At 42.3% G+C, this 11,126-nt stretch overlaps 1 protein-coding gene across 3 annotated transcripts in view; it reads right to left on the bottom strand.

Annotated features, from left to right (window-relative positions):
- Positions 1 to 212: 212 nt before the first annotated feature.
- Positions 213 to 11,126, bottom strand: part of FAM89A (family with sequence similarity 89 member A) — a 51,959-nt gene continuing 41,045 nt past the window's right edge. For 2 of the 3 annotated variants that reach the window (XR_012638867.1, XR_012638866.1), the window contains exon 5: positions 1,568 to 1,707. Coding sequence is in view for 1 of the 3 variants with exons in the window: in XM_074948817.1 (XP_074804918.1) it covers positions 1,549 to 1,707; positions 8,192 to 8,431 (399 nt within the window). In the remaining 2 variants the exon portion in view is untranslated. Of the gene's footprint in view, positions 1,708 to 8,191; positions 8,487 to 11,126 lie in introns of those variants that run through there. The other variant, XM_074948817.1, reaches the window with a different exon arrangement.

The following is an 11,126-nucleotide window of genomic DNA, read 5'->3' as shown; positions in this document are numbered from 1 at the left end:
TTCAGCATAGCTAGTGAAGTGTGATTCCCCAAAGTAAGCATTTTACAAATCCTAAATTCAGGACAGCTTCTCTAAAAGTGTAATTTGAGATAGCCAAGTGAACACCTTAATAAACCACTGATTCCTGCATGTTAGTCCTTTCACTGATGGAAACTAGAAAGTTTATAATATATAAACTACTTAAATTAGTTGTTCTCTCCCTTTCTTCTCAAGGCAGTCCAAATTATTAGCTTGTATCAAAGTCTGATGTCAGAATTTTACAGCAGTTTTTAAATTTCTAAATTTAAAGGGAATTAGCCACGTTGAACACTGCCATTTTACTTTAAAATGGTGCAAAGAGCTGGCTACTCCCAGATACATTTTGAACACACTCAATATTACACACATGTGCACACATACACACTTGCACTACTAAATCATAATAAACTTAGTTTAAGGCTTTAAAAAGCTCTGAAAACAAAAAATTATACTTCAAGCTTAGTTCTAAGCAAATATGGTAGTCTCAAAAGCGTTAACATATGCAAACTATACTCCCAACGTACTTATTTTGTAGGTTTTTTTAAAAAGTTGAAGGTTATCTTCCAAAAACAAAGTTCACCCAGTACAAAATATTGCAGTTGTCCCAGTATCTTGTATTAAAGGTCTCCTGATACTTCATCTTCATGCGACTGAAAACACTTGCATAAGAGTTTGGCTTATTACAAGCCACACAGTGGCTGACAGACTGATTAAACCTGTGCTTTTACTATTCAATACAGTAAAAGCTGAGTAAACCATTTTGAAACAGATGTTAGCACTCACAGAACTATGTTTATGCAAGACATCTCTAGAAGTCAATGTAAAAGTTATAGCCCCTTGGTAGCACTAACAAAGTGAATTAGATCAGCAGGAAAAAAAAAAAAGGTATTGATAACATTCACTGGCATACATGTAGCTTTTGGGCTAGGAGGAAAAGAACATGGCAAAATATGGTTTTATATAGAGAGAGGGAGAAAGACAAATATCTGAGAAATTGTGTAAACAATCCACCCAGTGCAGAACTGGAGTTAAGTGACATGGCTAATAAGAGCAGACTAGCTTAGTACAGCTTGGAATGCGTGTATCAAATCATTTCTTCAAACAGTATCTATCTGTACTGTTGACAAACGCATACCATCCATAGTTATTCACACCACAATTACAAAAGAGTTATGAGAACACTCCGGATGTTATCGCCCTCTTGTATGATCAAAATTATAGCTGTAAGTTACTTGCCAAAAATTAGTAAGTTGGAAACACCCAGCCTGCAAATTAAAAATGATACCACCTGTCAAACATGCTCGAGGACTTTTCAAAACACGTGTAGCACATCACTTTCCTGGCATAGCTTATGCATGTGTAACTTGTATTGACAGTCTGCCAGAAATAAATGAATTTAACAACAGGTAAGGTAGCAGGGGTGTACCCCCCCAAGAAGAGACATCTAGACAGACTGGAATCTTTCTTGGAAATGGGAGTTACGCCGGGTGAAAGACTGATCCATGCACTTTTGTCCCTGCTGTGTTGTTCCTAGAAATATTCTTCCTCTTCATCAAAAAAGCCATTTTCCAAAGCATATGTGCAGTCTGCATTAGATACAGCTTGGCATGCCCCTTTGTATTCTTGTATTGATTCATAAAGAGAGTATAGTTGACATAGCAATGACATATCCAGCTGCCGAAGGCCAACCTATTGGGGGGGGAAAAATAAAGACACGTTGGTATTTCAAATGTGATTTGATTGCAGTATGGTGGCACTTGCACACTTTTCCCCACAGCTACTCAGGTTCAGAGGATGAGTTGTGTGTCACTTTGAAAGAAAGGCCATATCCACCCCACTGAATAAGCCAGATGAAACAGCTATGGAGAAAGCGGTGTTCCATGGTATAAAATGTGGCAAAACGTTCCTCGTGATTCAGTCATGTTACCATGCCCTGTTTACTGGGCAAAAAGCTGTGCAATCCTAGGCCGGTGTGCTGCAATGTAAGAACTCAAACACTTTGTACGCCCTGTGATGCCCAAGATAGATTTACAGGTGCGACCACATCTGTCCCATTTACTCATCTTCCTTACACAGACTGTGTGCAAGCTGCTATTCTGTTTCAGAAATCCAGGACCAATGAGGTTAGAGTGTAACTAAAAAGTTATCAAATCTGTATAACCCAGGGAGCATAAAGATCAAGCTACTGAGTGCCCACATCAAAGCATTCTAGAAATTTGCAGGACTGGAAGCTATGGTGTATACCTTTATCCCACTGTTCAGGAGATTGTAGCTATTAGTTGCCTTCAAGTAGCCTGCTGGACTGTGTTACATTATGTTGTAGCCCTGTGTCGGGGCAAACAAATCAAGTCAGCTGCCTCATGTCCCAACTTCTTGAGTCGAGGACTAAGGGTAAAATTTTCAAAAGCATTTAAGTGGTTTAGGAGTTGAAGTTCCATTTAAACGAGTGATTTATGTACTTTTGAAAATTTTACCCTAGACAACCTGGACAGATTAGACTTGAGCAGTGGGAGGAGCTGACCTTTCTCCATGTAGCTAGGGCACCAGAATTACATGAATCCGTGTGTGGGCAAGCGTACACACGCCCCAGTCAGGTACAAAGCAGGCAGAGACCAGAGGGGAGAAAAACAGAGCTAGCCATTTAATATGAAAGAATTTCCTCACTCTAGCATTGAAGGGCCAATATACCTTTAAGAGTATTCATCTGACCAAAGGAAATGCTCAAACCAAACATCTCCTTTATTTGAGATATGTTAAAATGCTGCACAGCTAAAACTTAAGTGAACTGCCATACCTACCAATTTCTGAGAACAAAAATTAGTTTGACACATAGTGCCTAATCAGGGTTAGTCCCAGGGAAGAAATTTACCATAACCAACAATTGGAGAAAGGGAAAAAATATTTTTATTATTTGTACTGTGGTAGCACATAGAGGCCCAAATCAGAAATCAAGACCACACTAAAAAAAAAGACAGTGCCTGCCCCAGAGATCTTAGGATTCAGATACCTGAAGAGAGGACAGGTAGATACAACACATGGGTAAACAAGATAAAAGCAACACACACTTAGGTCTTTGTTTGGGGTCCTCCATTTCTGAGGTGAAGGAAGGGATACATTAATGTCCCACAAACTGCCTCCCTCTAGTTAAAGAAAGCTGGACATCAGTTGTCAAGTTAGATGTCACTAGACCACTGCCACAACTACCTCATAACCCTCACATCTGTTGTTTTTCTTTCCATCTTCATGATTTCCTCTAGCTGCTGCCCCCTCCTCCTCCTCCTCTCCCCAGTGCTGTCCATGTGCTGCTACCCCAGCACCAAACTTTTCTCCCATCAAAAAGTGAAGCAGGATCAGGAGCACATCATTTGCTCTCTCTCCTCTGTTTCTCTCAGCCTTGGCAAAGCAGCACTAATGCAACTCCCCTCCAGGGAATGAGCGTGACAGAGAAAAGAAGAATGGGATATCCGTGGCTGAATTTAAACCCCTACTCCGCTCAAATCACAGGATAAGATCTTATTCAGCCTTGTAAGGGCTAATGAACATTTAGCAGCCCAGGCAAAGTCTACATCCTTAAGATGGCAACTAGCGATCAAACCAAATTACTCACCCCAAGCAAGCATGCGAGCAGCATGTTGTGAGGCTACATGTACACACACACATACAGAGGAAAGGTCAGGCAATCTTACCTCAGAGGTGAATAGTATCTACAAATATTTAAAGGGCATCAATATTGAGGTTAAGAATTGTTCAGGGAAGAATAATTAGAGGTAGTGAGTTGAAGTTGAGCAAGAAAACCTTTAGGCTGGAGAACAGAAAAAGATTCTAGACACTCAGGTCTATGTCTTATTGGAAGTAATGGAGTTCTTACCAATGGAAGAAGAATTTCAGCTAAACACATTTGAGAACATTCTGTGAAGACAAATTCTGCACTAGCTGGGAAATGGACTAGAACAGACATTCTAATAATTATTGTTTTTCACTGTTTGTTTTGTTCAACAAGGTAAAGGCAGGTTTAATTTTAATGTAGTACAATCTGATATAATCAGTATCTTATTTTCAAGTTATGGCTCAGACCCAGACACTCAGCATCTTTCATGTTCAGTAGAACCTATGTACAGAGACAAGGCCAGTATGTAGTCCTTGATTTCGTGCTATATTTTCTAGAACCACTATAGACAGAGAGAACGTCTTAAACACAAAGGGCTAATATGTCTTTACTAATTGTTAATATCTCGTTTTTCTGTATTTGTTCCATATCTCAGACAAACAAAGGAAACAGATCTATCAAGAAAGATAAAAATACAGTCTCTGGCTCTTGGCATGTTGCTAATGAGACTACTGGTACTGCATTTTTTCAGACTTTAGCGAATTGATCTTGTATGGTGAAAAAGTTCGCTCACTCAAAGTGTTCACCGTAGACACCGCAAAAGACACAGTATAAGTTGTCACTGTACCTACTCCTTACACGAATGACAGTTCAGAGGGGGTTCCCTCCCCCGCAAAAGACAAAAACCTTACTCCTTTCTAAATCTACTACTGTCCCCTTCAAAATCAATGCAGAGAACTTCATTTGGGTATGGAGGGAAGAATGCTGGTACATATTTTCCCCCCCATGTGATAAGACATTAGAATCTTATCACAAGCTGTTTTCTACTGTTTAAGCATCAAAAACATGCTCAATATTATTTTAATTTAGTATAATGTAAAAAAATTAAGTTTGCAGTATATTAGTTATATTATAGTACTACCTGTCCAAGAGAAAATAGGTTACCTATTACTAAAACGTTAGAGACTCCTGCATTTGTCTGTTAACAAGTGCACCTAAATTGGAGATATGTTCCAGTGGGTAAAATATTTACTCCTCAAAAGATTTATTTAACCAGATTATCACTAAGGATATTCTATCTATAGCATCAAAGAGATATTCTAATTTAAGCCATTTGATGTGCATTTCTCACTTGTTTTTCCATCGAAAGACATTCAAATTTCTATCACTTCCTGAAATCAGTGATGATACAGATTATGAAAAACTGAGATTTTTTTCCTGTTGCCCTTTAGCACATTGCTGAATCAGAGTTTGCAGTCCATAGAGATACACTGCATCTGACAACCACCTAAAAATGACTGCTCGATGTCAATGCAAATTGATATCTCCAACATGAAATTGAAGACACTAATAAAACTGTCTAGTTGTTGAAACACTTTTGTTGTGACAGAATAAGATTTTAGCATTTAAAATGTCTTCTTAGTATACTGAGGAGGAGCATTCCACAGGCTGGCAGCAACACCTTATCAGACAAAACAAACACAACACTGATTGTAGGATAAGTATAAAATTAAGGGTTTCAGAGTAGCAGCCATGTTAGTCTGTATCTGCAAAAAGAACAGGAGTACTTGTGGCACCTTAGAGACTAACAAATTTATTAGAGCATATGCTTTCGAGGGCTACAGCCCACTTCATCGGTTGCATAGAATGGAACATATAGTAAGAATATATATATATACACACACACATACAGAGTGTGTGAGTGTGTGTATATATATATATTCTATATATAGCACACATACATACAACTTGTGTGTGTGTGTGTGTGTATATATATATTCTTACTATATGTTCCATTCTATGCAACCAATGAAGTGGGCTGTAGCCCACAAAAGCTTATGCTCTAATAAATTTGTTAGTCTCTAAGGTGCCACAAGTACTCCTGTTCTTTTTATAAAACTAAAGAATTAGAGTTAGCTTAAGTTTGGTTAAGAAAATAATGTATTTGCTTTATAGTTTGTGGCTAGTACGGAGAAGGCCCCAATCAGCAAATAAAAGAAGGCCAACAGAATTAAGTAGCATTACTTGTAGTATAGAAAGGATGTATGGTTCCAAAATAACTAAAGACCTGCAGTAACAAGACAAAGAAAAACTGTCTTAAAGGAAACAAGCTCAAATCTTCCCACTGTTCTGCTGGTAAACAAAGAGTGGGGGGAGAAGATAAGAAAGGAAAGGCCTTGGGAAGAGAGGACGCTGTAAACCTTTTTTGGATTAAGACTGGAAATAAAAGCAAATTGTCTCAAATTGATTTTTAGCTGAAGTCAGTAATTTGGCAATGACATCACTTGTTTGTCAAAAAGGTATAAACTCTTAAAGGATTCATTGCTAATTCTTGCTGGGCCACAGTAGAGCTGACCAATATGGGTCTAAGCACCTCTGGGTTTAGCCCGTTTGTAAGTATCTTGATCAAATGCTTATAAGTGGTTTGTTACTGTTTGGATGTAGTAAATTGCTTATTAGTTAGGCTTTTTAGGCATGTTTAGAGCAATTGTATAAATACTATTTGGCCTTTGGATTTAATAAAGGAATTTATGGTAAAGTTCATGTTTGGTGGTTTCCCACATCATTATTAATAATAAATATTAATAATTCTAACACTGGTGCAACTCTGTTTAAACCAATGATCAGTCATGGATTTTGCCCTATCTACAGCCCTTTGCAAAGTAGCAAGAGCTCATAACACTCTTAACATAACCCATTCTCAGAGAAGAAAGTCATATTAAGAATATGTATACTCAGCACTTGGGAGCATGCTTCCCATCTCCAGTAGACAGATGTGTGCTAACTCTGCTCAAGCTATCACACTAAAAATATCCCAGGGTAGCATGGATGGAGCCAGGGTAGCATGGATGGAGCTCGGCCTAGCCACCCAAAATAGCCAGGGTAGCATGGATGGAGCTCGGCCTAGCCACCCAAATACAAATCCACCCAGATGCTCCAGGGAACATACTCAGGCAGCTAGCCCAAGCCATCACCCATACTACCCCCAGTGATGATGCTATTGTTAGCAAGGCAGCTTGAGCAGGCTTAGTACACCTCTATCCGCTACATAAACAGATTTCTCCCTACTGAAACAGCACAAGAAACTTTTATCATTCAAATACTCAAAGACAATTTTTTTTTTTAAGCTTTGATCACTGTATCAAGCATTTTCAAAAATAAATCTTACTTAACTGGAGAAGAAAAGAACTTCAGCAAGAGTGTTTCCTAAATCAACTTTAAGCACAGGGAAAAAAAGTATTTTAAAAATATTAATATTTTCAATAGAGCAGGAGGAAGGAGAGGGGCACGTAAAGGGGCCTAAACCGGAAAAAAAAGACTGAACTAGGGGTGTATTTTATCTGTAGCTAAAGGAAGCCTAGTAATTTCTTTGGCTTGGTGGGTCATTTTCATTCAGGCAAAAGTATATTAACCCTTTAATTGTGATACACCACAAAAAGCATACTTTCCTCACAATCCCTTGGTCTGTCCTAGGGATGGAGATGTTAAATATTTACAGCCTTAATTTATCCCATAAAGTAACTATTATGGGTGTTCATAACTTTTTTTTAGTATTACTATTATGCCTCTGTAAAAACTACTTAAGTTGCTTGATTTACACTTTACTTATGCTACTTGGAGAGCACAGGGTAATATTTTCAGAAGACTATCAGTGATTTAGAAGCCGACCTCTCCTTTTCAAAACTGATCTGGGTACTTTAGCCACCACCAGCCTTAAAAGCTTGAGCTGTTTGGGCCCTGTTGAACAGCTTCCCTGTAATTCCTATTTTTCGTGCTATGGCTTTTAAAACACCATCTATGCGGGGAGGGGGAGAGGGAAGGGGCGAGGATGACTCTGGACGTGGCCGCCCCCGAGCAGGGGAAGGGTCTGATCCAACCAGCAGTTGTGCCGGCCCGAGGTGCTAGAACTTGTATCGGGGGCGCTGAGAGCCATCGAAGCATCAAAGCCCGGCTATGATGGAAACCACTTCAATCCGTGGGTGCGGCAACAACCCCAGCACCCATGGTCTCAGCTCTCAAATCTTATCCCCAAACCTTCCCCCTAGTGCGAGCCTCAGACCAGGCGCTCCCCCATCCCTGCCTCCTTCGTGCAAACAAACTCCAGCCCCACCCCAACACGGCCGCGCCGAGACCAGCGGGGCGCCTCACTCGCAGTTCCGAGGGTGGCGCTTTCTAGCCGGCGGCGCGTGGTTTCCTTCCCCAGCGGGCCGGCTCCAGCCACGGCGGCAGCTGCGTGGGGCACCGGGTGTCACGGGGCAGCGCCGCGCTGCCAGCTCCCCCGGGGGGCGCCCGCGGCTCTGCGCTGGGGGACAAGCCCCTGCAGCCCTGACCCCCGCCACCACTCACCATCTCTTTGCGGAGCAGGGCCAGCGCCGCGTCCAGGTTGGGCGGCCGGGGGCAGCCTCGGCCGACGCCGCTCGCCCGCCCCCGGCTCAGCTCGTCCTGGATGCGGGATTTCTGCGCGTAGAGCCGCTCCAGGTCCCGCCAGCGCCCGCCGCCGCCGCCCGAGGAGGAGTTCAGCAGCCCGCTCAGGCTCTTGGGCAGCGGCGGCAGCCCCGATTCCCCGCCACTTCCCGGCCCGCTCATGCTGCCGCTGCCGAGAAGGAGCCGCCGCCCCCTTCGGTTCCGAGCGGCTCCCAGTCCCAGTGCCGGAGCCCGCCCCTGCGGCCCGGCCCCGCCTCCGGGCTGGAGCGGGGAGTCAGACGGACAGAGGCGGGGTGGAAGGGGGTGGGGTGCCTGCGACGAGAGAGGAAAGGGGGCGGGGGGTGATCGGGGGGAACCGTGGGAGGAGAAGGGGGCTGGGGCGGGTGGGCGGAAGCTCCGCCTGGGAGCAAGTTTAGCCGCCGGGCAGTAAGCAGCGCCGGGCCCACCCCCTCCTTTTGCTGCACGGGGTGCCAGCACAATGCACGTTTGCTGCACTGACGTTGAAAGGCCTCCCCGGCTACCTGAGAGCTCAGTTCTCCCTGGCCAGCGATTCCTTCCCACTCAGCTCCACTCCACTGGGCCTGTGCAGCTTCCCAGCGATGAGGAGCGCACGGGTAAGGGACAGAACCCACGGGAGAGCTGGGCCTAGGGTGACCAGGCATCCCAGTAGTATCGGGACAAAGACAATAGGGGCTTTGTCTTATATATGCACCTATCCCTCTCCCTTCCTCCGAACAAAAAGAGTGTCCTGATTTTTCACACTTGTTATCTGGTCACCCTACTCTGGGCCTCATCCCAGCAAAGATAAGAATGACCTGGCACTTCATTGTATTTAGGACTGGGTGCAAAACTTTAACTTAGCTTTTCTACAATAGGTTCTTCTTTCACGCTACACCCATATTGACACACAAGACACGTACAAGTCTATACATTAATCAAACTGTTTCCCCTATAGGTGGGAGAATAGTGAGACTGCTTTTGTGATTTTTTTTTTTAAATCCTTGTGAGACCTCAGCTAATAAGGCAATGGGGCCTTTGTAAAGATCTAGATATACATAATTGGGGGTATTTGTGTGTGTGAATGGGAAGAAAGCGATATGGGTATACGTGAGTGAGAAGAAGGGTAAGTGAGAAGAAGGGTAGCGTATGAGAGCAGAACGGAGTATGTGACATAGGTGTGAGACAGAAGAAGGGAGTCTGAGTGTGTATAAAGAAAAAGGAGTACTTGTGGCACCTTACAGACTAACCAATTTACTTGAGCATAAGCTTTCATGAGCTACAGCTCACTTCATCGGATGCATGTAGCTCATGAAAGCTTATGCTCAAATAAATGTGTTAGTCTCTAAGGTGCCACAAGTCCTTCTTTTCTTTTTGCGAATACAGACTAACACGGCTGCTACTCTGAAACATGAGTGTGTATAAGGGAGACGGGTGCATAGAGTGGAGACAGCAAAAGGGATGTAGAAATGAAAATGAGCTGCCTGGTACATCTAGCCCAGTATCCGGTCTTCCAACAGTGGCCTATGCCGGTGCCCCAGAGGGAATGAACAGAACAGGAATCATCAAGTGATCCATCCCGTCACCCATTCCCAGCTTCTGGTAAACAGAAGCTAGGGACACCATCCCTGTCTATCCTGGCTAATAGCCATTGGTGGAACTATCCTCCATGAATTTCTCTATTTCTTTTTTGAACCCTTTTATAGTCTTGGCCTTCACAACATCTCCTGGCTACCAGTTCCACAGATTGACTGCTTGTTTTGTGAAGAAATACTTCTTTTTATTTGTTTTAAATCTGCTGTCTATTAATTTCATTTGGTGACCCCTAGTTCTTGTGTTATGAGAAGGAGTAAATAACACTTCCTTATTTACTTTCTCCACACCAGTCATGATTTTATAGACCTCTATCATATCCCCCCCCTTAGTCATCTCTTTTCCAAGCTGAAAAGTTCCAGTCTTATTAATCTCTCTCCTCATATGGAAGTTGTTCCACACCCCTAATTGTTTTTGTTGCCCTTTTCTGTACCTTTACAAATTCCAATATATCTCTTTTGAGATTGGGCAACCACATCTGCACATAGTATTCAAGATGTAGGCATACGATGGATTTATATAGCGGCAATATGATATTTTCTGTCTTAGGTTTGGATGAGATTTTTGGTTGTCTTAGGCAGTCTGAGAATAGGATTTTTTTTCTAGCCTGGGGGTTGTTCTTAAGGACAAAATAGATTGTGGACGGGTATGGCTAGTATCGTCAAAATATTTTACATCCTTGGTCAAATGAAGTGACAACACACACAAGAGACTATTAAAAGCTATAGAAGTCTTAGGAACTGAGAAAGAGAAGGGCTAAATTCTGCCTCTTTGAAAATATGTAGCATTATCTTATTTGTCTGATCTGTAAGTCTGTACAACTGCCATACATCTCACTTAAAAGAAAATTTCCATTTCCAGTTGGAATGTCACAAAATGTATCAAAATATCCAATGGTAAAATTTGATATTCTTATCCAATGTTTAATTTGTAGGGATTGAAATTAGAGAAATCCCAAAACACTTAATACCTTCCTAGCCAAATAATGTATAGCTGCTCTGTATATCTTCCTGGAATATCCTTGCCCATTTGTTGCATATATTGTGACCACTATTTACCTCAGTCTTCAGCTTGGAGGTTTTTGCGTGGATTCCTCTCTCACAGACATCACTGGTTTTAATCCATCAGTTTAGGCTACCCTATAAAAAATTGCTACCACAAAAAGCTTGTTAAACCTGTATACTTCTATCCTGGGTAGCAAAATTTTAGGAGTGAGAGTTACTCATCAGAATTTGCTGCCTGTTATGCCAGGAATGAGAACTAGTGA

Source organism: Natator depressus, chromosome 3 (genome assembly GCF_965152275.1).
Source record: "Natator depressus isolate rNatDep1 chromosome 3, rNatDep2.hap1, whole genome shotgun sequence".
In the NCBI taxonomy this organism is placed as follows: domain Eukaryota; kingdom Metazoa; phylum Chordata; order Testudines; family Cheloniidae; genus Natator; species Natator depressus.
Note: the sequence above shows the minus strand (reverse complement) of the source record. Positions and strands in the feature narration are given on the sequence as shown.